The sequence below is a fragment of the Dromaius novaehollandiae genome, chromosome 11, assembly GCF_036370855.1.
Source record: "Dromaius novaehollandiae isolate bDroNov1 chromosome 11, bDroNov1.hap1, whole genome shotgun sequence".
Classification (NCBI taxonomy): domain Eukaryota; kingdom Metazoa; phylum Chordata; class Aves; order Casuariiformes; family Dromaiidae; genus Dromaius; species Dromaius novaehollandiae.
Genome location: NC_088108.1, coordinates 11,751,860 through 11,779,688, shown reverse-complemented (window position 1 = coordinate 11,779,688; position 27,829 = coordinate 11,751,860). Strand labels below are relative to the sequence as shown.

The following is a 27,829-nucleotide window of genomic DNA, read 5'->3' as shown; positions in this document are numbered from 1 at the left end:
ACAGCCTTCAGGGGATTCGCAGCGGTTCCGCAGTGCGTTCAGTTTGGTCCAGATGGTGCTGATGTGCTTTAGAGCTCATGGGCACACTCACATAGAAGGCCTGAGAGGGATTAGTGGAGAAAATCTTCAAATTGTGCCAAAACAAAAATTTCCTGCTGTGAAAAGAGAGGCCAGGGTGGAGCCAAGTGTGTTGTCTCCAACTTCTAGGTGTAATCGCAGGTGTACATGAATGTACTCGGCGCTCTGTTGGGTTAGGACTCCAGTGGTGAGCACCTTTTAGGACTGGGTTCCTGTTTATAAGGCAGCAGCGAAGCAAAGCTTGGTGTAAGGGATGACAAGATCATCTTTGGTCTAGTGTTGTTTTTCCAGGGCATGGTACTAAAGGAAAAAGGCTTTATCTAACGTCTTTTCTATTGCTGTGTGTTCTGACGGGCCCATGAGGGCCCAGCAAGGACACATAAGCCCTCTTTCCTTTCGCTGTCTGAGCAGAGAGAGGACTTGTACATCTCCTTCAGCTTAGCGGGCCTCTGAGGCCCAACTGTCCCTTTATCCTGAGATGGTGGCTCAAGCTTACCTGGGCTTTAGCTTCAGATCACAGGCAGTGACAGTCCTGCAGAAATTTGGATAGGAAATTAGCAGTTAATCTAAAGCTGAGCTTTTTGAAATAGAGTGTATATTTTCACATACACAGCACCTAAAAGCTAAATCTGATTCAAGCTTGAACTGTGGTGGATTCGCTTGCCTTACTGTGTTGCTAGATAAATTGAATGACCTATCAGTGGAGCATGATCCTAGTATGCCTAGTCGCAATAAGTCATCTCAGTGAAGTTACCTGGGTTATTTACATGAAGGATGTGAAGGTCCTTTCGACGAATTGTGTTTACTAAGTACTACTGGGCATCTTCTGTTTTCTCCTACCATACCATCGCAGATTAGCACTGTGGAGGCATTTAGTAATAAATAAGACTGTTGGTATGTGATTTGAAGAAAAAGAAGAGCAAGCACCAGTTCTAGGGCCTAGATAGCCCTCTTAAAAAATCCATAATTTAGGTAGCTCTCTTCAAAAAAATTACTTTTTATTTCTGTCACTGATGTCCTGTTATACATAACTCCTACCCTTCACCCTACCTGTTTTCACTGGGAGTTAAATGCTTCAAGCGACAGTTGTCTCAGGCATTCAGTGTATGTAGCAATTGAGTATTGATAACGTCCCGTACTACCACAGTGTTTTGAATTACAGAAGAGAGCATGGAGGGCTTTCAACTTTGAACACGTGGTTTATGTAAATAGTCGAGTAAAACATAAGTTTGCAATGAATTTTTGTAGCCCTTCTCCTGAGGGCCATTTGCCAAAGATATTCACAATGCTGTGTCTGCACTGCTGAGATTGAGGGCGATGTTCGGCAGTGCCTGCGAGGGTCAGAGCCGTCTGCAACGTCGCAATGTCCCCGTGTTTGAGCTCCCCAAGCTGATGCTAGAGGCTGGTCTGTCCACACGGGCCACCAATGCATCACGTTAGCGTCATGCTCGGCATCTCCAAGGGGCCAGTTGGTGCAAGGTGACCTAAAAATCACTACAACACAGCCTGACACAGTGGGGACACGGCCATGGTTCCTCTGAGGCAGAAACACGAGGTATCGGTGAAGCTGCTGCACCGTTCTTGCCCCGCTGTTGCATGGGCGTCGCTTCCCGGGACTTCGCGGTACGCCCAGTGCAGGATCGGGCCCTGCGCATTGATAACCTGGTTGCTTCATGTGTGGCCGAACCCAGTCGTCCACATCCATGCCGTCGCATGAAGTGCTGCTATAACCAGGCTAATGACTTAAAAAACTCTCATTAAATATTCCTCTTGGCAACGTTTGGTTCATAGATGCTCGGGGGGGGGGGGGGGGGGGAGGGGGAGGGTCAGTCCAGAGCGTTAAAAAAACAGCTCTATTTTTAGGTCTTTTTCCATAATAAGATTTTCTCAAATGACTTACTGCAATAAATGGGTCTTTTTACATTTGAGAAGTTCAGCTCTAAGTTCAGAGGTAGCCCTTGGGCACTGTGGTGGAAGATCCTTGTACATATTACAGAGCGATTATTGACAGAGTTTAACTTTATTGACCCTGCTTTCCTGATTCCTAACAAATTTTCTAAATGTGCTCTTTAAAATCCCTACAGAGCACTGCAGACTTTGGGTAGTTCCAGAGCTGCGTCTGAGATTATTGCTTTATTACCTTCCCTCTTTCCATCCCCTTTCCCAGAGTGACTGGTCCTCTGACATTTCTTTTCTAATGGATTCCAAGCAGTGTGCGTGTGTTTGTCCTCCCAGTATCTTTCTGCTTAGCATTTATCCAGCACATCTCATCTATTCTGTTGATTCAGGCACTTTCCCCTCCTGTTCTAACCCATCTTAGCAATGTACTTGCCTATGCTAAAAAAAAAATTATTTTTTTTCCACAAGTTGATAGCTTTTCAATGAAAAGAGATGACATGTTTATATCTGTTTTGGATGACTGAAAATGATCTCAAAGTCTGACTTCCGTGAGTAGACATACATCTCTCTCTCTTCCTAGCACTGGCCATGATGTGCAGTGCCTTGATGGATTGTTGACTTGACTCATTTTTCCCCCACTGTCAAGCTTGCACAGCAGAGGGGCAAAATCATACTCGAGTCAATAAAGAACAACTGAATATTTAATTCCTGCACAGGACTCTGAGGTGGATAACTTATAGCTATGTATTATATAAATTAAGTATGCTGTGTGCTTAAGTGCTTTTATATTAGACACTGCTGAGATTGTTAATAGCAGTCCCATTCCTTGGATTTTAGAGAATGTTGCTTGCTCTCATGTGATTGAAAATCAAGGGATACGTCTATCTCTAGATAGCAAATCATTCTGAAAATGAGAAAGATAATCTGTTCTTTATTTAATGCTTCCTTCTTCCTCGGCAATAACCATGTTGCATTGATATGCATTATGCCAAGAGGTTCACTAAAGCGTTTTCTTAATCTCACTTTTTAGCTATGATCGCAAATTAGGAGTTTCTTTTTAAGAATTAACATAAGGAAAAAATATGCTTTATTTATACCAGCTTTTAGATTTCTCTCGTAAGAGACCACACATCATATGTGAGTTAGTAGAAAAAGTATCGTCTATAAAACATTTCAATTAAATGCATAAAATTGTAATTTTTGTCATAGATTATAGTGAATTGAAAGGAAAGTTTGTTAAGGATTGGAAAAGTTAAGGATAAAAATGAAAACTTTCACAAAATGTATATCTGGTCAAAGAGATTTTTCTTGGATATGTCAGTGAAAAATGTAGGAATATTTTTCTCTTTTCATTGATTGTTTTTTCTCCATTTATGGATTTCTGACATATGGAAATATTTTTTTATCTCTTTATATTTAATATATGTGAGGGCATAATTATGTAGTAATTGTAGAATTGATTTGTTTTGAGCTTTGGATTCTTTCATCTGCACTCTGCCCACTAATGTATCACTTGGTGCCGGTTGTAACATTACAAAACTCTGAGCAATTTCAAACAGCTACTAGTTAAAAAAAAAAAAATTAAGTTACCTGAAAAAAAGCTCCTCTTCCTCCTTCCAAATGCATATTTTTTTCACAATGCAGTTTGTTTTATCATCGTGTATATACCATGCGTATAGCACCATTTATGGTGAGGCTTTCTCAATATATCCTAATAACAACCCCTGCCTTAATTTCTGTGTAAATTCACAGAATTTAACTTAAATGTAGAAACTTTCCTTTCTAAGTATTTGCCTGATACTATGTTTTGGGTGAGTATTTACGGCAAGACACTCGTTGTATTTCCTAGAAAAAGAGTAGGGCAAGCATTATAAATTAGTCTGGCTAATGACTTAAAAAACTCTTATTAAATATTCCTCTTGTGCAAAGTGCCTCGTGCTTTCTGCCCCGCTGAGTGCATGGCCCAGTAACCGTAATCCCGCTCTTCACAGATTTGCTCCTCCAGGTGTACAGTTTGCATTTGCAGTAATTTTAAGTAAAAACAGGTCCTAATCGTGGCGCTTACAGCTCTGCATAGAGGTGTGTAAATGGTTCAGGGATGAGCATGGAATGCAATAGGCAGAGAAACACACAGATGGAGGGGAAAAAGAAAAAAGATGAATTTGTTGTTAAGGCACTGGATTGGGACTGAGGAGATTTTGAATTTAATCCCAGCTCTGACAGGGACTTCCTGTATGACCTGTGGGAAACTATGTCTCTGTTCCCAGTCTGTAAATAGGAATAATATTTTTTCCTGTCCCCTTCATTCTCTGTTTAGAGGGTTTAGTCTCTGGAACAAGGACTCTTTTATACTATGTCTTTGTAACCTAACACAAGGGACCTTGTTTTCTCTGGGTACAACTGCGTGTGTGTGATGTGACACAAAGGTATGGGCAAAGATAGGGGAAAAGAAGTGCAAAACTGCGGAGTGGATGTATAGGCCATCGGTTAAGAACCTGTGGAATTTAATATGGGATGCTTGAGAAAAACCTAATGAAAACATTTCCTCTTATAGATGAAGATTTTTATAATTTCTGCGAACCTCTCTTCTATAAGAGGCTTCTGTAAAAAAAAGCTGTTGGTTTAATCTGTGTTAAACTCTAATAAGACTTTTCACATAAGCTGGTTTTTAGCATGCATTTGAGATGAGTGCATTACTCATGAGTAGTGAACTCACAAGTGAGTTATGCGGGTAATCCCAAACGAGTGCCAATAAAACTTTTATAACACATCACATCATTATGGAATTTGTTTATGCCACATATTTTACAGGAGAAAAAATTATTTTAGACATATATTAGAGGGTTTGTAAAAATTTTTTTCTGGTGCTGTTTTTCACCTCCCCCTGCCTCTAAAGCCAGGCCAAGTCAACACCAGCCATCCCAGAAGGAAGGGAAAATTGGAACAAACACGTTTGAAATCTCTCTGAAAATAAAACAAGGGCCAGATTCTAATCTCCTCACTCATATTGAATAGCACCTTACTCCCAGAATAGCCCCACGGATTTCAGTGGGACCATTTGTCAACCAGAGCGTTATTTGACATGTGCAGCAGTGCCCAGAATTGGCTCAATCTAAACTAGCTTTTCCCATTTAAGCCCTCCAAGTCTTGCTGTCTTCAGTGCCTAGAAGCAAATAATTTTTTTTATCTCATCAAAAACAGGAATTCTCACTCTGGTTAGTGGGCTAGTTTCAGCCCTTTACTAACAGACTTGGGTGACATGAAGCAGAATTGCAGCGCTTTTTAGAAGGGCAGGGCAGAGAAAAGCCCTCCGGAAAGGATGGCTGGCAGAGCGAGCATGCTGCTCCTCACCCCGTTTGATGGGCCGCGTTTGGGCAGCACAGACCAAGGAACTGGGGCACCTTCCTCTTTCACCAGCCGTCATCAGCGGCATTACAAACCACAGCTCATACCGCTGAGACTGCAGAGGTAAAGCCTGTTAGGCTGACATGAAACCCTTCTCCCCGTCACTTTGGTCTGTTAGCTGCCCATGTCCCATGTTCGGTTCCCCTTCTCTTGGGAGCAGTTGTTTCACCTTATAGACTTGTATCCTATATCCTTCTTAGTGTAACACCATGCATTGTAAGAGAGAATTTTTACATCTTTTTTTCTTTTGTTTTTCTACTGCTGTGTTAATTTTACTGTTCATAGATACAGAGTTCATAGATCCTGAGCTGGTAGGTGTAAGTCAGTGGCCGAACTCCACTGGACTTTATTGAGAGCAGGATCAGGCCATAAATGTCCTCGGTTTGTTCTTTTGTCTCACATAAAATAACTCGGCAGATAAAATGCCTGGTTTGTTGATGGCTAATCAAGGCTTGCTGCTTAAAGCTCCACACGTAACCTGGCTATCTCCACATTAACCTCCTCCTTTCATTTCCTTGGTTATGTTGAATAGGAAACAGTTATTGAACGGCATTTATGTTCATAGAAACCATTTGATTAATTGACTGTGCGTTGAACTCTTGTGACCTGAGGTTGAAATATAGCTCAGACAAAAGTGACAGAAGCCCTAGCATTGGGATGGGGCTATAACAGAGCACCGGTAAACTGTCAGTGGGCAGCCTGCATTCAGGTTCATGTTTATCCTTGTGGAACTTGCTAAAAGTAAAGACAGATGTCCAGCTTATCTCACAGAGTCAATAGTAATAATATGTACGAATGCTTCTCACTGTGAGTTGAGCCTACTCCTGCTGTCACTCTGTCTTTATGCGCCTATAGGGAGAAAACCTGGAAGGCAGAGAAAAAAAATTTAAGTATTGCCAGAAATCCCTGTAGGCTATCTGAGAAGGAGCGGATGTGTAAAGCATTTCTTTCTGCATAAACATTTAGAAATCAAGCTCTCATAAGTCAGGGATCCACCAAATGTGGTGTGAAGAGGCAGATGAAGCTTGCCTTCTGGCATGCTAGCATTTGCTGATTGATTTCGAATGCAGAAGGGCCCTTTTTATTTTTATTTTTAAATTTGAACCACATCTTAATACAAATCAGGTGAAAAATAAATTGAAAAATAGCAAGCCGGAGATTACAGATGTGCCAGCTTCATACTGTTCAGTTTAGCTGAGGTCATAGTCAAACTCATCAAGTTCACATCGTTCAGTGTATGGCCACTGAGGTAATATTCATACAAAAGGAGAGCAGGCAGAATACTGATACGCTCCCACTTTGCCAGCTGGCCTCGTTCAGCTGTACAAAGCACACTGGCTTCAGCTATGTAAGGAACTCTAAATCAGTAAGGACTACAGGTTTTTAAAAGGATATTCTGTTCCAAACAGCCCATTCATGCTCCAGCTCTCTGACTTTAGATCAGTCATAAAGAGGAAATACCTCTCCTAATATGCAGTTTCATATTCTGAAATTTAAAATGTAAGAGCTATGCTAATGATGATACAGTTAATTTAGGCAGAGGAGTTTTTCAACAGAGGACATTTGTATGCTGCTCAGCGGTTTAGAAAAAGCTTGAATTTCCTAGAAAGCCTAAAGTAGAATTACTGGCATCCGTTCCTCCTCCATGCTGGTGATGTTACCATGCTGGTTCCCTGCACACAGGTATAGATTTATGTAGATTAATTTGGTATAGTACAGTGAATTGCCACTATGATATATATTTTAGAATTACTTCCTAGCACAGCCTAATGGCTGGAATCAAATAAAACATAAAAGTAGATTTATATAGATTGCTGTATAAATCAGATAAAGCTTTATGTTACCTACCATTGGTAATGGAAGCTTTTCCTGCAAATAATATGGAAGTTGTTCGTGTAATATTTTCATTACTTATAGTGTGAGTAAAGCATCAAAAAAGAAGAAAAGAAATAAACAAGTCTATCGGGCTTAGCCACCATTAAATATCATTAACTATAATTTTGCCTGACAAGTTCTCTCATCTGATGATGGGTGAAATGGCAGAAAAGTAGACTGAACAATTGCATAAACCCAAATGAAATATGCCCCTGTATTCTAAGTGTGCACAGTTCAGTCAGTTAAAATAGACCAATTTATTATGCTTTAGCAGCTAGAGCTTAATCTGGTTTTAAATAGATCTTTTTTTTCCTTTCAACTTCTCGACGAGATTTAACTGACTCAAAAAGATGCATGACATTTTGCTGTGCAAGAGCTCTCTCTCACAAGTTTACTTTGAAATAACTTTATTAGAGCACTGATGATGCAAATAACTCACATTTACAGGAAATGTCGATGAGCCTCTAAACAGCAACGCATGTATTTGTTTTGTTTGCAATGGGTGGGTAAAGACGTGATGAAAGAGAGGTGAAAAGCAGAGAGGGGAGAGAGGTGAGGCCAGTGTCGGCTTCCCCAGGTCCTGCCGGGGCACCCGGGAGCTCGCCCCGGCGGTGGCCTGGGCCACGGGGCCTCCCCTTTCCATGCGCTCCTCAAGGCCAGCAGCTTTTGGCCATTTTGGAGCAGCCCATCACTTTTCACTGGGCAGTAAGTTACTAAGAGCAGCCTGAAACCCTCCAGTTTTTTGGTCACCCGTTGTCAAAGGAAGGTGGGAGCGTTTGTCAAAATACCCTCACGCTGGGTAGGCAAAATGTGAGCTGCCGTGTCGGAAGTGGGCTGTGCTCTTGCTAGATGGGTGGATAGATGACCTCTGCCATGGGCAATGTTGTGACCTCAGACACTGTGTTTGGTATTATGCTGCTGTTTTCCACTTATTCACCATCTCCCTCGGCCTCTGTTTTTTTTGCAGTGTAATTCTGTAATTGCACCAGCTATTAACAAATACTTTCTCCAGGTCTTGCTTCTGGAAAACATCTGCCAAACCTCTCTGCAGGTGAAAGGAAATAAACATCTGCGTTGGTGTGTGTACCTTTGATAGGTATAAGGAGCCATGCCAGCTGCACGGGTGTGCTCATTTTAGATCCCGCCAAAGAGGAAGAGGAAAGGTTTTTCAGCGAATAGGGGTGGGGGGGTGGGGGTGGGGAGGTGTGTGAGACCGAGAGACAGAGAGAAGTTCTGCAACCAGGTGACACCGAGGTCTTGGTGCCATTCCTGTCACTGGGGATTCTGGCTGGCTCGGGCCACACTAGTGCAGCGGTGGCCACTTTCACCTGCCGGTTACCCATTCAAATTCAAAGCAGATCTGTAGCAAATCAAAGTCATTTCTCTCTCAGACCTATTTGCTGGCCTGTGTGAAATGAATTGAAGGTCTCCATCAGAGTCCATCTAATGGATGGGTGTCCAAATCCCAGAAGCTGTAATCGTAATTGGCACCGCTGTTGAAAGCAGCGGCAGAGGCCCAAGGTTTGGGTACATCCAAACGGACTGGTTTTACGCTGCATGTTCAGAGCCGGGTTAAAACCCGCAGAGCTGAGTGTTAGGAAGCTGGTGCTAGTGCTGCACACAGTATATGTGTTCTGCCGACTGAGAAAGGCCTGCAGCCTTCAAAAGCATTTATGTAGTCTTATATCTCCCCCAAACCCTAAACTAGCTTTTTTTCATCTAGAGAAAATTCTTAGCAGTGTTCGTTGAGCTGTCTGAAACTTTGATGTGTCTTGAGTAAAAAAGTAAGGAGAAAATGTTTTAATTAAAAGACACAATACCCGGACAGTCAGTCGAGAAACTGTATGTACTGTTCCTACATATGAATGACTGTTTAAACAGAACCAGATTCTCCAGCCTTAAAAATGTATTTTCCTAGAAGACATTTGCTCTTTCCTAATAAAAAGGAAAAAGAATAGCCCTAAAAAAAAAAAGAATACCCCCCCAAGTGACCGCCTGCAGCAGCTCTGTGACCACGAGCATGTATTGTGATCAGAGACCTTATATTGCTAAAACTCCTTGATGGAATGAGTTTTAATTTGGTTTACAGAAAGCTTTAGGGGATATGGCTCTCTACAAATTAGACCACAGGAGCTGTAAAATGAAGGATGTCCTTCCTAATTAGAAACAGTGGAGAGGCCTGGTGTTCTTCCTAGTTACAGCTTCGCGGGTGCTCGCTCTCGTAAACCCTGAGCAGTAGATGCTTCTCCGGTAGCTCTTACCTATCTTTTTACTGGAGTTTATCTGTCGTCTAGTTTTGTGTCTCCAATTCTGAACACACTTTCTAGATAGTTGTGGTCAACTCTTAACTGAAGTATTAAATAGCTGCTGCAAAACAATAGTTAATTGCTTAGTGATTAGCCACTACTACCAGAGTGGCTTACTCACTTTAAATAAAACACAATAATAGAACCCAGAAAATGGGTCTGAAACTCAGGTGAACATGGCAGTCGATTTATTGGGGTTACTTTTGCAGTACGCTGCTCTACCTGTTCTGTTCTGTCATCCCTCTGCTGTTGAAGTTAATGAGAGCTTGAAGGAGAGGAATACAGATGGACTGAAATAAGTTATGCTTTATAGTAGTCTAATTCTGTTTTTTCAGGCAGATTTTTTAACAAGAAAGCATTCATCAAACTGGGATTCAGGATTTTGGACAAGAAAATAATACAGTTTTTTGACTATGGCTAGAAAAAGAATTGTGCCTGCAAATCTTATAGTGGGATGTCTACAACTTGTCATTTGTGCCAAATGATGAAATCAGATTTAGGCATAAATGTGAAAGAGGAACATAAATGCACCACAGAAAATAAAATCGGGTACAAATGTATTTACAGACTGCCTTTAACTGGGGAGCAGAGTGTGATGCTGAGCTGAGAAGTACTCGGATTCTGTGCTTAGGAAGCTGTAATTTCACTTTTTTAATTGTCAGCGAGGGAAGACCTCCAGGCTCTTAATTCATCAACATCTTTTCATGTAGACTTGTATGGAGTAGGAGCAATGACTGGTCCAATGAAAGCTTTAATTTACTTGTGACATATTGTTTCCACTAGGAGTTGTTGTGGATCAATTTGAGAACAATTACTAGGTGAATAAAAGAGAGAAAAAAGTCAAACGTTGCTTTGGAATATAAGTGAAAAATGGAAATTTAAAATCAATCAAAATATTTATTTTGCTGCCCAGTGCAAGGTATTGCTGACAGGAAGGGGCTGTATTTTTAAGCATGATTGCTGTTTAGATTTTACCAGAATATATAACTGAACATGTCTCATGACCGTCTTATTTTTGTGTAGTATTTCATCCTCTGGCTTTGTGGGGGAACTTTATGCCAAGAGAACTCACTGGAGACTGAGTGACAGATCAGGCTGTTGTCCCACATTCCCTTTCTACTAAATCACAGTTTTCTTTAGATGGAAGGTGGCTATTGTGGAGCTGTCAAACTGAGGAAAGTTAAATGGGCTGAAGTGAAGGCTCCTGTTAACAATAGCAGCTATCTCTGTCAAATGAAAGCTCAGCAGACAGTTACAAGGCAATTCGGCACTGATGGGTGGTCGATTAAAAACAACAAAAGGCAAGATGAATAAAAGGGGAAAATCCCTATTACTTTGTGGTAGGAGCAAGGGGAAAACCAAAAATAAAATAAAAAGCCCACCTCACCCAGCCCCTTTGCAATTGGGGCAGACTTGTAGTTAGCATGACCTTCATACTCTCAGATACAGCACAATAAAACTGACAAGATTATTTTCTCTTCAAGCAGTACTGAAGTATTTTCATTGGCAAAAATCTGGAAGAGTAAAATAAATGCAGAGTTCAAGGCAATTGGATAATTCTTGAATCTGATAACAGCTGGAACATAATACCACCAGGAAAAATAGCTAGGTTTTGTGCTAAAAAATTATGACTTGATCGTTTTTTTACAGTGTCGTATCTGTGTTTTTGAAGGTTACCCTATAGACAACCAGAAGAGGATTAGAGAGAAATTATCTTTGAGCTCAAGGGAGCACCAATTTAAATTGGATTTGAGATACAACTTTTGCATTACCTTAGGAGATGAAAGGTAGTGTTGTGCCCTTATAGTTACCGACTGCCTAACCATATGTATCAACTGGATTAGTCTGTAGATTAACAACTCGCACACCAAGTGCAAGGTGTATCATGCAATTTCCTCTTCATGGGACTCATCGTATTTCCATTGAACTAACATCAAAACTCAGCAAAAGGGGGGAATGCTGCCCGTCAGACAGAAGCTAAACGCATGCCCTCGTTCCTCAGAAGATAATTTTCTCTAAGACTTAGACTTTCAACAGCAGGTTGATAAAGATGATGGAGTGCAACATTAATCTCTTAGAAACAAGATACATTATGTCCTTGTAACTATCCTGATAGGAAATTAAGTACTGAAATCCTTGTGAAATTCAGTAGGAGGCAAGTGCCAATTCTATGAAATTCCCATTGCTTCTCTTTAAATCTGTTTTAATTTAAATGCAAGGAGGCATTCCACACAAATTCAAAAAGCCAAGAAAAAGATACAATGTTCTTATATAACACACAATTAGGCCTCAAATTGCTCCCAACAGTGGTGCCAGGGTTCAATGAGATTGTTAAAAAAATAAAAATAAAAAAATAAAAAAAGATTGGAATTAAGAATTTGGGAGATGTATGTACTCCATGAGCATAAAGAACCAACAACTCTTTCCAGTTAACATTAGGAAGAAAAAATCAGTACTGAAAAATTGTTCCTTGAGCCATCTCCTGAGAAAAGATGTAGAATTAGATGTACCACAGGCCTGATCCAGTCTGATGATTTCTACATGTTGTTATAACATTATTTGTCTCTGTAGCATCATGATGTCATTAGACATTATCAATGAAATTAAGTTTAGTCTGCATCACCCCTGGATTCTGCCCTTTGAAGAAAAGATTTAGTATCCATTCATCAATTTTATATACTAATATTCTTGTTTATTTGTCTTATAATAACATCAGGATACTCTGGTCATGGACAAAGAAAACAATGTTCCACGTCTAGTATAAACATAGAAAAAAGAAAGCAAAAATATTCTGGGTTTTTCTTTTCTAGAATGCTTCTACCACTGGGGACCACGGTATGATTTTCAAGGGTTTTTATTTAATGGTGTCATGCATTTCATATGGTAACTAAGTCAATTTGGGAGCTGTGAAAACAGCATTAACTGCCTCTCAGAGAATCAATCAAAATGGGTTCCTCAAAGTCTGTGCAATAGGGGAAGGCCAGAGTAGTCACAAGATGGCTTTGGGGAGAGGTATCTTAAGACAAGAAGTTGCTAAAGGAGGTTGTCTTTCTCTCGATCTTGGAAATGACAATGTGTGTGATATTCTCACTAGGGTCAGGACCATCATGGTAACTTGCAGGGTTTCTCCTGAGTAATTTGGTGTAGACTATGGCTGCAGATATCTTTGCCTTTTAAACTAATACCTGAATATTCCTTTCTCGCTCCCTCCCTGCTTTGTTCCTCTTCTGACATTGGAGAGGGCTCTGCTGGCACAAATTAGCAGATAGCTCAAAAATAACCTTGGCTTCCTAGGGAATATACTGAACAGAGAATATCTGTCTGTGCGCTGCGTGTGTATGTGGGGAAATGCTAACTTTTCCAGAGTTGCACTATTTGAAATGATTCTGAAAAAAAACAACCTCTGTAGATTTCAGGCCAAAGTGTGGTTTAACCATGTGGTATAATTTATAGGGTAAACAAGCTTTCAGCAAGAGCTAACTATATCAGAAAACTTGTTTAACATGCACAGAAGGCACCATTAAATTATTTCAGTGCCATAATTCAAAATGCTGGGGAAAATTCTCCTGTATTACAGCTAGTGCAAGATGGGGTCTGTAGCCAAGTACATCAACATAAATGTTGAACTGTCTGGGGAAATACAAGTCTTACACTGTTACTTAGGGGAAAATGTGCACAGACATGGTGGAGCCCCTTATGAAACAATCCTCATTTTGTTAAACAATAGGATCAAATTTTCAATCAGGTTATCAAGCCTATTGCATTCTTCAAGCTTGCCAAGCAAGGAGAAGTATCAGCATGAAGACTGATTTATTTTTACAGAATTAATGATGTATGAAACATGGAAGTGGAAACATACATTTTCATTTTATCCTCTAATTTTTCTTTTTACATTATAAGTGAAAGGAAATGCTTGGAAGTATTTGCAGTTATTCATATCTGTTTATCTTAGAGTGATTATTGGAGCAAACAGTGTCAGGCATTGTGTTTGGATCTGAGCCTGAAAAATAGTGCTTGCAGGAGCAAGGATTACTTGCAGAAGTCAGTGTTTTGAGGCCTGTGCCTGGTACTTGACTTCCATCATGCATATTCAGTGCCTTATAAATCATCCAGATCCAGAAATCATTTAAGTCTTTTATTCCTTTATCCTCTTTATTTATACTACTTTTAGTACCTGCTTAATCCATTTTTACATTTTTAGATTGATCCACAGAATATTCATTTAAGGAAAGAACTGAACTGTCTTACCGGAGATTAATTTAGCTTTACGAAGTTTGTATCAGATATATGGCATAGCTGTTGTGGATTCTGGATGCGAGAATTTGCAGCTACAGGAGTCCTGGCTTTAGAAACTCTTTGGAAGATTAGTGCAGGGAAAATGAAACTCGCCTTCCCTGAAACCACCTTGTCCTTGCTTTCTGTGGGAATTTTTTTCCTGACTGATCAACCCTGAACTGCACTGTATGCCAGGCACAGTCTAGCAGTATATTTCCTAAAGGTGTAGTGCCCTCAGTTGTGCCGAGACCCCCAGCCAGCTCTCCATGCCCTCATAAGCCTGTGGCACTTGCTCATCTTCTCCATGGCCGACCCCTGCTCTGTGTTCACCATGTTCACCTCTGTTCACCCCTCCTGGAAACCTGTTTCAGTAGTACACACCCTGGAAATTTCTCTTTAAGCCAAGTGATAAGTTTAATGTGTCGTTTTAAAAATCTGCCACATGCTGCTTTTCTCTCTGTATGAGCAAATACTGAATCCAAAGCTAATGCTCCCAATCTGTGCAGTCCAACACTTCGCTGAAGCTATGGCATGGCTTCATTGTGTTGCCTTTTCAGTATCTGCTCCCCCCTACAAGTCTGCATTAAACACCTTGACTCTTACTCTTGGACAAGCAAAGTGCTTCACAGTTTTACGAAGTTATCGTACGTTTGCACTGAAAGGAAGTGGCCAGACCCCTTTATTGGGTTACAGGACACTCATCCCCAACAGTTCCTCCATGAGGACTAATTGAGTCCAGGGATTCAGAAACCTCTCAACCTAAGATTGCTGTCAGAGGGTCTTTGTTTTCTTTCCTTCACTCGTCCAATTAGTTAGGGTCTGCTCACACAACTATTTAAAATACAAGCACATTTTTCACACTACAGCTTTTTTAGAGGCCAGTGTTATGAAAGAAGCAGCAGGGTTTTGCTCAAGCTTGCTCCTCACCAAGTACTCTTTATCCTGTCTGCAAAGGGATGAGTAGATCCCAACAGTGCCTGAGCCTTGGAGGATCTCTTAAATTCTTTTTAGGAGTTAGCAAAAATTTCCTTATGTTAGCGAAGGCTATGATTTGAGTAAACTGTTTTTGCAATGATCAGTTGAAAAAAAAAGTGTTCCCGAAGTGTTTTGAAAAAGGAAGAAGGGACAGTGTATCTAATCCTTTCCTATCCATTTCATTCTTCCTCCAAAGCAAGCCTGGCACAAGTGTATATTCTACAAAGGCACGGCAAAATATTTGGTTTTAGTTTGCCTTTGATATTTTCTTCCTTCCTTTCTTCCACCTCTCTCTTCTCTCTTTTCCACTTTTCTACTGCTGCTTTCTAATGGATTCTTTTTTGTCTGTCCACACTCAGTTGCTTTTGTGCCTGTCTCCTTAACCAAGGCATGACCCTAATGGCATCCATGTTTGAGCTGGAAAACTGCAATGGCATAATGCTAGGCAGAAAATAGTTTTTCCCTTCTAGATGTGCATAAGCTATGAAAACTGAGCAAAAAGCTCCCGCATCATATTAGAGTGCTGCGAACCCACAGGAGGTGATGTCTCTGCACTGGAGAAACATTAACTGAGCAGTGCCCTTTTGCAGAGCTGTGTTTGGTTTCAGGGCATAAACATATATTGGCTATGAACGCTGCTCAAAGAGCTTGTTAAGGAAAGGAGGCTAGGGAGGGAAATAGCTCTCACGTTAATTGTAGTCAAGAGGTTGTTGGGCCTTGTTATGGCTAAAAGAGTTTAAAGGAGGGAAATGATTTGTGAGCTGGGGATAAATTGTCCTCTGTTGAACTGTTGGAGTGAGTTATCCTCTCACTGTTTATTTACTTGACACCCTGCAACCAAGGTCCAGGCAGCTGCTTTGATTTGCTCGCTCATATCCATCACCTGCAGCTGGGGTGGGAGGGCTGCGGGTGCCATTGCGGCTCACAAACTGGACCAGACCGGAGCTCCTGGAGACCGGCCGTGCAGCCTGCCCTGTGGCAGGAGGAGCTTCCCTTCCTCGCCCCTCCGCTCGCCGGCTCCACGTGGTCCCCACTGCTCGTGCCGCCAAGGGGCAGAGGGCTCTGCAGTCTGTGCCGCCTCTCCAAAGCACTCCGCGTCCTCGGCATCGCTCTTGGCCTCGACACTGACGTGCAGGCTCTCTCCGCTGCGCTGAACTTCGTAGGCAGTGTTTTAGAATTAGAGGCAAATACTTCAAATGGCAGAAACAATTTTTTATTTTTAAGTAGAGTTCTGCAAAAAATGCATCAGTGTAAAATATATTAATGAACACACAAAAGCTACTTCCACTCCAGACCAGGTTATTGAAGTTTAAGATTTACCAGATGCAACTCATTTCCAATCCGTAGAAGCAAAAGAGCTCTGCTCTTCAGATAGGAGATTAGTCTATCTGAGGGAAAAACAGTGCACAGAGAAAGATTTGTGAGTGTCATGTTGGTACTGACAGCTCATCAAAGAGCTCCTTGAAGGACTCAGTTCGCTACCAGATTAAAAATAGAATAAAATAAAAGATAAAAGAATATAATCAATGAATAAAATTAATGTCTTTCCATATGCACTATAGAACATGGGATAGATGAGCCAGTCCTACATTTTTTGTTCCCTGTTGAACAACTCTTTTTAATATATTTTCTGGTATGATTTTTTGAAGTCACCTTTGCAAGTTGCTATAGAATTATCAATCATTGTTTAACTGTGTGCTAAGTTCCCAAAGCCTTTGTGTGTAAATATGCCAGCTGAAGGCTTGTTTACCAGAGAAAATACTGGTGCTCTGGCTAGGAGACAGTTTTAATCAAATATGGTTGCAGTAAGCAGGTGTTTTTCATGTGGAATGTATTGGAAATGAGTATGTATCACAGAAATGCCTCTTGGACTATATACTGCTCTTGATAAATAGCAGAACCCAAAATTATATCAGTTTTTGCAGTTGATCAAAGGGAAAATACTAGAAGGTTTGTGCACACGGCAAAATCTGGCAGGCCTGGAAAGGTGGGGTCCTCATTTTTATTCTTCAAAAACCAAAGTTAGTTTTACAGTGGAGTTTTGTAGAAACTGCAGTTTATCCCTCCCTGTAATTTCCCTGCACCCATGGTTTCCTTCGCTCTTATCTCTCTCTTTTTTTTGACTGAAATGATACTTCCTTCGGAGGCCTTGCCAGACGGGGCTATGGTGGACTGAGGAGTGACTGGACAGTGAGGGACACACTTGCAATGTGATGGAGATTGCACTTTCCTAGAAATAAGACGTAAATGGTGGTGTTATTATTAAGAGAAAATGATCAGCTCATTAGCTTGAAATAAAAAGATACTGCTTTTTTGACTTTTCTAAACTACTTATCATGCTATTAGAATATTTGAACCCAAATTCACTTCTTGTTCTACTGGAAGTTTTCTTTGGGAGCAGGACTGGACCTTAATGTGGACATGAGCCAACAAATTATTGGATATGCTATGGTATTTATCAAGCTAAGCATATAGGTTTCCATCTATGCTTATCACATAGAGACAAAATTTGGCAGTGGGTTTCTCCCTTATCCCCAAGTCCTTGCCTCTGTCTCAACTGTAGTGAAAAACAAAATGCCTGTCAACAGAGCAGTAGTTATAATGCACTTAGAAGCAACTTAATATTTTGGTTGCCTTGAAGAGCTTTTGATACACAGAAATTAATGGATGGCTAGATAAAGAAATTCTTCTACTGAAAGAATTCATTTTGCTTAATCCTTTTGAAATTAAGACATGATATGGAGAGATGAATAATGAAGTGTCCTTGCTGATTGTGAGGCACCTAATAGATAACCACAGGGGTTAGTTCTCTCTCTCCAGCTGTAATTACACTCATTACTGATATGGTGCCAGCAATGCCAAGGGAAACCGAGTGCAACAAGACAAAATGGAGATTTTCTGCACGTGGCGTCCTTCTTCGACTGGCCGGGAGGGCAGCAAGCATGTCGGGAGACTGCTGCCTGCCTCCCCAGCAGTTTCAGGCTGAGGCTGAGGACCTGGTCCTCAGAGAAGTTAGGCCCTTCCAGGCCTCTGAGACTCCTCAGAGGGGTAGAAGTTACTCCTGTGAGTAAGAGTTTGCCAGACCACGCTTGTCGTTGAATGTAATGAAAGAAAATGGCAGAGGAGGAGAAGGAAAAATTAATAAACTATATTTAAGTGTGTATAAAATTGCTGGACAAGTGGCCCTGAGTATTAAGTTAAATGGTGCTTGTAAATTCCATTTAATCTTCTGAGGTTTTCTTTTACCATAACTCTTACGTATCTCAGAGGAAATATTTTAAAGATGACTTGCACATTTCAGAAAAAGAATGAATATCAGGTTTCAAGATTTATAGATGGGATGTTTTAAAACAAAAGATCTTCTTTTTTCCTTTGGAATTACTCTGCCATTTATTTTCATTTCCCCAGGTTTTTTGTCCACTCTATTATGAATTTCTCGGGGGAAATATATTGTTAGATGTTTGCACACACGTAGGCCCCCTTCCTCTCCCTTGATAAATGATAAAATTGTGCTCCGGTGTGTGCAACACATTCTGGAAATACATCTGACTTCCATTATACGGTTTGTCATTTGCATGGTAACTTTTGAGTTACCACTCTCAGAGAGGTCTTATATACTACAGAGAACTGCACCGGGAAAATGAAAAGCAAGTTCCATCTAACATCCATGGAGTAAACTGGCAGAGACCATGTTGGACTGATGGTCTCACTTCAGTGGGAGTTCAGTGGTAGGAGAGGTGAGGTCTCAGTGCTAGTCCGTATTCGTGAGGACAATATTCCCTCCGCACAGGAGTCGCAGCAAACAGCAGTGTGTAACAAAGGCTTCCTAGCTCTGGGTGGTAATACACTGCTATTTTCACCTCAGAGACATGGATTTGGTCCCTGCCTGTTCTGGATTTAAGTCTTATTAACTATCACAGGCGAAATTTCCTATAACATTCTGTGCTCTCTCCTTAATATCGGATAGGATAACTAGTTGCAGTGTGCTAGCATGTGCTCCTCAAATCTAAGCAAGTAAGTCATACAAACCTCCCATTTGAAATGTGTTGGTCCATTTGTATCAGGGGAGGGTGGAAGCAGGAGGGAACTGCTTTCCTTCAAGAGCCCTCAAGTCATTTGCGTGCTTCTTGTACCTACCACTGCTTTTTCTTATCAGCGCTTTGCTGTGTCTTTGGTGTCGCTAGGCATGGTTTCTTCCTTTTCTCTTTGGCCATATTTAAGCAGTATATCCTACCTCTTTGATGGGACAGAAGCATGCTTTGCCCGTTGGGTTTGCAAGGACAATGTTACGGATTTACAGAAGAATTGACTAAATACTTCAAAAAGCAGGAATCTTATAAATGTATTCCCATCATGCCAGAGCCAAGCCTGGCAAGAAGAGAATGGCATATGTGTTTGTCTGATTAATGCTCTTGCCAGTCCTCCTTCCTGCAGAAGTTACCCTCATGTTTGCTATGGTATGACCCAGATGTGATGTGCCTTTTGTGCAAGTATGGTTTGACATGAGCGAGTTAATTTTCTGGGCAGCTCAGGATCGGGGAATTGCCCAGTACTCTCTCTGCCCTTTGCTCCATCCTTTCCCCTTTCTGTTTCCGTGTGAATGGAGTGAGTGGATTGGAACTGTTCCCAGAGCAATTTAGAGGGGCAGAACTTGGATCCGACTTAGGCAGCATTTTAAGCACCCCCTTGTTGATGAATCTGTCTCACCGAAGCAGCAGCATGGTGTTATGAACCCAGTGTGCTCCAAACACAGCCCGGCACAACCCGAGCAGGAGGGAAGGCAGAGTGCTCCTGGAAGGCTGCTGGGGATCTGGACTTTATTCACTTGTAAAACATTGAAATATGTCACTGATGAGTACTAAATGAAACCAAAGACTGGATGCTGAGTTGTGAAAATACTCAACTTTAAGTTCAAGGGCATCTATAAAAGTAGTACCTGAAATTGAGGTATACTGTGATCGTGCCTTTTCAGGAAGGAGATAATCTTAGTCACATTGTCTCCCAGTCAAAGCCTCACTTGCATAGTTGCAGGATCCCAAACCAGCAAGTCTGGTGTGCACAAAACAGCTGCTGAACTCAGCAGCGTGTTTCTAGTAGGGATGACTACATGTCCAGGGGATGGCTCCATGTCCAGTCTCAGCGTGAGCCTGACGGCACTGCAGCTGGGGCAGCCCAGGCTCCAGGCTGGCTTCAAGGTCCTGCTGCCTCCACTGCTCTGCAGGCTGGTGGGTGGAAAACCACTCTCAGCGACCCCAAAAGCCTCATCTCCCCCGAGGTCGTCTTGCTCTGAAGCTTTAGCCTCTCACTATTCATCACTTCTGTGAACAGTTGAAAAAAATTGCCAGAACTTTATATTTTAACTGAATAACTCCTGGTGTAACAACTGTTTGGAGTGGGCGAAGGGGCTCGGTGACTCACCCCCTTGCAACTCTGTGCTGAGCATGGAGAGGAATAAGGTTTAAAACGGAGAAAGAGAATCTGTGGTGGGATTGCATCATCTTTTGACGTTGTTAAGGGAACAGATACAGAGGGCTTTCTGACTACGTCTAAACTGGTTTATTATCACTGCATTTTTGTGGATTATATTTTTGGAAAATGTTTGAAGAATAGAAAAAAGAAGATAAAAATGTAGCTTGCTATGCCAAAATCCTAACAAACTCTTCTAAAAATAGCTCATTTTAGTTTCAGTCCAGCTCATCATTTCCTGAGGCCTGGTGCAAGTTGAAGGCTCCTAAAAATAACATTTTGTTGTTATTATTTCTAGTGCAGCTTTTACAGAATGCATGCTAATAGAGTTCTCATTCAACCATTTGTCTAGTTAAATTTGTAATGTAAGAGCAGTTTGCTTTGGGAACTGATTCTTCCCTGGAGGAAGTGGGTATTGTAGTCAGGCAATGAGATTGCCCCTGCTTACACCAGAGATAAATGTGTCGCTTTGTCACGACGTTTCTGCTTTGCAGTAATTTCATACTGCAAATTATAAACCTCTGAAAATTGTAGATTATAATATGCTGACACAACTTCAACTGTTGCAGTATAAATGGCATTGCCCTAATAATGCAATCAAAAATCCTACTTAATCCCACTCTTTCCCTAAAGTGGTGTAAAGCATTAGCTATGGATGAAAAGACAAACAAGTACATGTATATTCAATAATAATATCAGCTAGGTCAGAGAAGAATAGGAAATAAAATGAATTCATAACACCTCTGAAGATAGCTTTCTGATACAGGCAGTTTCCTCTTTGATTTGCCCTCATTGGCAGTATTCGTTGCAACTTTAGCATATCCACCGAATTGTCCTTTATTAATAGCTGGCCTGATCTTGGTAACAAATACACACTGCAATCTCCAGTCTGGCTGTTCCTGCGGTTGACAGTTGCATGGGGCTAAATAATCATATGTGTATTTACAGGGATCTCTCGCTCAAGAGGGCCTAATTTCACGTTCAAACCGTCCAGATAGCATTTGAGAGCACTGCAGATACAAAGCTCTTGTGTGTCAGTGCTTTGAAGCCGAAATGGGTTACCTCTATAGATACGACGACAGTGAAACAGTCACCTTGGATTAAGGTTGCCAGCAATCTTTGAAAGCCCTTAAAGGGCTTTGAGTGTGATCAGATGCTACTTGCTTATAAATGAGAGTTAATAAAAATATTAAACGGTACAAGCCAACATGACCCATGTCTTTAGAATATTAAGTACATTTTAAAAATGTTGAAGACTCTCTAGTCCTCTGCTTTCTGTAAAATATTACCTCTGCTAACCAGTATCCTCTGGGAGCAGGTTATCTGAACTCTCCAACATCCTACTTTCCTTTGTACATACTGTGTATTTTTAATTTATTCCTTCCATTCTCTCTCTGCTGTATATTTATTGTTGATACTGTATTCAGTTTCTTTTTAATTATTCCATCTGCCAGGAGAGTGTGATGCATTTTAGAAGCTGTGTGGTTTAGTTGTTTAACCTTTGAGTTTTGTAACCGAATGAGATGACATATTCTTCATTTACTGGAACAGGCTAAGAATTATATACTCCAAGTGATAAGCTTGGAACTGCTAAGGAAATACCAAAATCCAATTTTTTTCCTCTCTCTAGTCTTCTAAACATCCATTAGTCTCTTGAAGGGAACTCATAAATCCTGCAAATTTAGTTTATCTGAAACCAACTCTAACAGTTGTCCTTCCTACTAATCATGTTTTATATCCATTTTATATTTTTCAATATTCAATAAACATGTCTTGCGCTTACTGTACTTGTTAGAAAGTGCCTGCTGTATAGGCTATATGAGGACAGTTATTAATCAGCCATTTCACATGACTGTTTGGTTAGTTTAGTAAGTATACTCATTTATCTTTTTTATGCTCTCTTCTTTGTTCCTTCCATTTATCTAATGTGGAATTTCCTTTGTCCTTTTTGGTTTATTTCTACCAGAATGTGTCCAAAAGGAATTTAACATGTAGGAAATGAAAAAAATTGTGATAGCTAAAAAGGAAAAAAAAAAAATAACCCTTTGGGCTTCATTCATGAAAAGATCCTTTGCATTATGTCTTCTTAGATCTGCATTAAAAAATAATAATAGAGTGCATTATCTAACAGTGCTGCTTTACAGCAGTAGATAATTTACACATTAAAGTGAGATGTAGGTTTTAAAAGTAGGAGTGTAGAATTGAATTAGAGTTAAGAGTCAGAATGATATAGTCCCGTATTAAGATGGTCTGAGTTTCCTGGGGGTTTTGTACTTCTGGTCTGTAATGAGACTTGCTGATAACAATCCCGGGCTGCAGCGAGATGGAAGTACAGCGAGATGCTGTGAATGGCACAGCGAGTAATGACACTGGGGAAACAAATGAATGTGTCTGCTAGATAAACAACATAAAAAGTTCCTGTTCATCACCAAAATCCAGGCCTCTAAAGATTAATATTTCCTGAAGAATTCTTACTTTTACAAGATTCTTTATCCGCGCTATGGTCTTACTTTTATGGGTTCACATATTACAGGGAGGCATCTGCCATTTATCAAGAGGTTAATGACTAGTAGTTTTGTGTCCAGATACTTTGTAACCACTGAGCTGCCCGACAACAGAGGTCACCAAAAGACGGATGACTTACAAACCAGTTTAAAGATCTCCTTGCACTTTCTCTTTTTAAGAGCACCAGCAGGGCTTGGAGCCTTCTGATATTTCACCACTGGGGATATTGTCCCCTCTTTAAAATTCCTTCTACTAGGAGACTTACATGATTTACCAGTCTTCAAACAAAAGAGCTTCCTAACAGAGCTTTCATTGATTGCTACAGTTATTTAAAGACTAACAATAAAAAATCATAGACTTCAATCTCCGTCAAAGCAAAAAGGAAACAGTAATTGCAATTTGCGAGTCTCCTGCCATGGTAAGGGAGATCAGACTGGGAGGAAGAAAGCCTACCCATTCCAGTGGCTGTCATCACAGGTCTCGGTGAGATGTGCAGATTCAGTCATACGTCATCTTGTGATACAAGAATTTGCCGAGGTGAAAGGATGGATGTAAGGCAGAAGTGTGCCCAAATGAGATATTAGTTCTGAGGACAGCCACCAGGCAAAATCATGAATATGTGGGAAGCTGTAGGTGAACGTGTTTGTGGTCAAGTCTCTGTAGACATGCAGACCTCTAAAGAAGAGATCATTTGTGTGAAGATGTAACAGCAAATAATATGGCATCTAAACCCATATGTTTTGACATATCCAATTCTTGCGTTTTAAAAAAAAACAAGTTGTACAAGATGAGTGTTATTATAATAGTATGCATTATGCATGTCTTTCCTCTGCCAAAGGAAAGAAAGGAGGTTTGGGGACAACCTGATCTGTTAAGAGTTTCCTTCCCCTTTTACCAAGGGCAGGGAGCAGAGATGTGAGATTTCTCTGTAGAAGAAAGAAATATGAATCACAGATTCCTAGCTTGAAACATTTTTGCACTTCCTGCAAGTACTACTGTATCTCCTGCCAGAAGAGCTATGAGGTCCCATCAAATCTCAAACAGGCTTCCCCTGTTCTTGCTGTTCCCTGCTCTGTGTTCTCTGTATGGCAGGGACTGGTACAGGCCTCAGAAAAGATCAGCAATATCCTGGATCACACATGAAGCATGGGGGCCTTTTCAGCTTTCAGCAGTCACAGAGCTGTTTTCCTTCCCCTTTCTGGTTTAGAAACACAGACAGATGTGTATGGACCAGTCACTGTGGGACAGTGCACAGATAAAACAGGGCATGGAAGAAGGCCTGGCTGCCAGACTTTATGATGGATGGGTTTGAAATCATTTGTCCTTACCTTGCATCACATAAGAGGACTGATACATGCCTACATACATAGAGTATTCACCAGTTTATTTGTAATAGGCTTGATTCTGCTTTGTTAAACTGAAAGGGGAAGGCTTCTGATTTTGCTGGATGCTAGATTCAGCCCATTACGTGTAAAGTTAATTCAGTAAATGTAATTCTATATTGCCTCTTTTTGGTTTTTTTAGAATGCTTGAAGATGATCTGAAACTCAGCAGTGATGAAGATGACAATGAACAGGTAAATTATATTTGATATAGGTTTACAGAACATATAATCTGACAGAGTTGTTTCATTGGTTGAATGTGGTTGCATGTTGGTTTACTATATTTGCATCAAAAACATTTTGGGGTGCTTGCAGCATCCTTTATCTTAGATCTTGCCTGCACACAGAACACACTTCTGAATGTTTTACAATTATTCCTAAGTACTTCTCCATGGGAGGAAACTTCTTCTGAAACAAGAATGCATTTTTTTTTGCAAAATTTTTGCTAAATTCACTTTGTAAAGTGGATTAAACTAAACCAAAGCACAGCTTTCTTCTCTTGGAATAAGAGACCAGACATGGCACTATGCAGGAATAGCTAATGTTCTCTGTGTTTCTGTCCTCCCTTATACTATGTGGAGCTACCTCTGCTTGTTTTGCACTCAATTTCTGAAATTGATGAGCTGTTTGGAAGTGGGTGTAAAATGACTGCATCAAACCACTATCGTAACTGCAGAGTTGATTTTGCACCTTGCACTTCGTTTGTACAATTGCACCAATGGAGATTGGGTCCTTAAGTTTTGTTCCAGTCAGTGAGTTAAGGGGTGGGAGTCTTTAGTCAGTAATCTAGTGATTCCTGTTCGTGAGAAGTCAAAACTTCAGTATGTAGCTGTAAATCAGTGCTGGAAGTCTCTCAACCTATTTGGGACATTAATGAAGAATCATTTCAAAAAACTGGTTTCAAAAAGCTGATGTCATTGTCCATCCTTCCCACTTTATAAATATCTATGTCTAATGCTAGGAAATGAAGATGGTGGAATTCATATTCTCAATGTGCTTATCAGAAAGAATTTGCTACTTTGGGTTAAATTCATCCTTCATTTTACATGTGTAACAGACTCAAACGTGTGAGTGGTTGCAGCAAAGAGGAAAGTAATGCTATAACTCGGCATAAGGTCATCTGTTCAGCCTTGGAAATGTTCATCATAAGTGGATCATTCTTTATTATTTATTTGTAAACCACCTGAATGTTCCTCTCCAACCCACCTAATCCCTCCTTTAGGGTCGTGCCAGGAAAGACTTACCTTCAAGTGTCAGTTGACCCCTGAATCATACAAGTCAGTATTTTTTAGCACCAAGAAAGCCTTGCACTCCATTTGAAGCCAAAGGATGAAAAGTCTGTACTTACGCAATGCACTGTTGTGTACTCGTGTGTGGTTTGTGTAACTAGCAGGTTTCCTGATTTATTGGAAACTTGCCCATATAAGCCTAGAAAATGACACTGTGATACTAAGAGGCCCAAAAATTTCAAAATGGTAATATATTATTGGGCAGGATTTGATTTTGTTTCCTTACAGTAGTAGTACTCCATTGACTTTAGTGGAATTACTCCAGATTTACGCAATTTACCCTGTTAAGATGAAATTGGACATCAGTACCGAATGAAGAAGTAAATGCCTGGGCTTTTGCTTGCTGACATCGAATGAAAAGCACCCACTGACTTGAATAGGTTCATCTTTGATGTTAGTCCCATGCAGGGAAGCCACAGGTGTGTGTACACATCGCAACGGAGCACTGGTAGCTCTCAAAACAGTGCTGTTGTGGTATGGTGTGTGCCTGCTCTTACCCAGAGCCAGCCTCGTCCTGGAGAGCAGCGTCCCACTGCGTCCAGTTCAGGGGCTTTGGCCCAAGTCCCTGTGCAACGGAGATGTACCGGAGCTGTAGGAAGCCTCAGAATGCACCACAGCTCCACCCGGGGCTTTCCAGTAATACCATTGGCAGCATAAGGTTCAGACAGACAAGGGAGCACAATAGGGAGCATTCATGTAGTTTCCCAAAATTTTATAATGCATATATTTTATAATACATACTGCCTTTTGGCAGTGGGAGCTTCGTCTCACTCTAAGTAAGTAGAATCGATTCAAACCTCATAAACTCTCCTAAATATCTTTTTAGAAACAAATGATGGTCTGTGTATTTAGGGATTCCAAACATGAACACTTCCAATCATGTAAAAAGTAAATGAACTATATGGACAGGAAGCATGCTGAGCATATTTCTTCAGTGTCCTGCTCTTCAAGGGAGACCTTCACTTTTCCTATGTACAGCACGAATGTGTAGTTGCATTTCTTCTATTTGCATCACAAATAGAGGGTATAGACAATGTTATATGCATTATAGGAGAAAATCCCATAGCTTTTTAGGTTTCCTGCATGAATGACTGTATGTGTCCATCCTTTTAGATTTTTGTTGTGTGCTGCATCCCATATTAGGGCCCTGCAAAGTTGAGCAGCGTAGCTCTGCTGCATCAGTCAAGCATTACACCAGCAATGCCTTCACACTTTAGCAGTTTCTGCCATGTCGCTCTAAAGTGAAGAAAGGGAACTAGAAATAGAAAGAAAGCTTCATCTCGCCCACTGGCCAGACACATAAGCATCAACAAAACGACTGCAATGGTTTTTGACTGCAAAATGTTATTTTCCAAAATTATATAAAATGTTAATTCATAAGAGCTGGATCAAAGCAATTACAATATAAAAAATACAAGATACCAGATGTTCAGCTGCAGGGTCAGAGTTAGAAAAATATATTTTTTTTAACATATTTTATAGGGAAATGACCATTGTAATTCAGCTGTACACATGTGCATATTCTGACAGAGAGAAAAGATTAGAAATCTGATCTTGAAAACATCCTAACAGTTTGTGCAACATTTCTATAAGGAAGCAGTCTTTTTACAATCTTTCTGATTTTTTGCTACAGGCTTGCAAGCAATACCAAGCATGAGCTACCATTTACTAGTTTTTATTAACAGAAATAAAATATTTAAACACCAAGTATGTTATCTTTATCTCTTTTATTTGTATTTTAAGGAAATTGAAATTCTTTGAGAACAGTGTTGGATAGGGAACCCTAGGAACCAAAGGCCTGTATTTGTCCATTGAGAATAGCTAGTAGGGACCCTTCAGTCTTGCACAGCAGGGGCAGTAGTGACACTGATTCATAAATGCACCTCGATCCTGACATCTGTAGTATGCAAACAGAGGATCATCTATCTGCCTTTCTTCTGAAACTACCAGTAGTGCCATTTGTCATGGTGGAAAATTGTTAAAAACTTGTCTGCAAGTAACAAAACTCCCCTGTTGAGTTCTCACACTGCTATTAACGGGCACGAGTATTTCTGGTCTATATTGCATTCAGATAGGGGTCCAGGAGCCTGTGCTCTTCCACCCATTTATCAGCTCCATCCTCTTGTCCTCACTGCTGAGGAGAAATCAAACACGTATGATCACTCTGTTCAACCATATAATTAAGAGGTTGAGTTCAATTTTTGGATAAGATGAGGAATTACAGGTTGAAGTCACTGGAAGGTATTAATTGTTTATACAGTATGAGCAGGGCAGTTACTGGAGACACTGCCCACTTTTAGCATTCACTCTTCAAACTGGAGAATCGTTCTTAAAATATGGCAGTTGGGTCTTTCTGGTTTAGCCAAAAGAGGTT

General features: G+C 40.6%; 1 protein-coding gene across 3 annotated transcripts in view; it reads left to right on the top strand.

The window, feature by feature from the left end:
• The window catches only part of AFF2 (ALF transcription elongation factor 2), a 341,402-nt gene that overhangs the window by 220,759 nt on the left and 92,814 nt on the right, over positions 1-27,829 (top strand). For all 3 annotated transcript variants that reach the window (XM_064518262.1, XM_064518263.1, XM_064518261.1), the window contains exon 8: positions 24,309-24,360. In XM_064518262.1, coding sequence (XP_064374332.1) covers positions 24,309-24,360 — 52 coding nt within the window. The remainder of the gene's footprint in view (positions 1-24,308; positions 24,361-27,829) is intronic.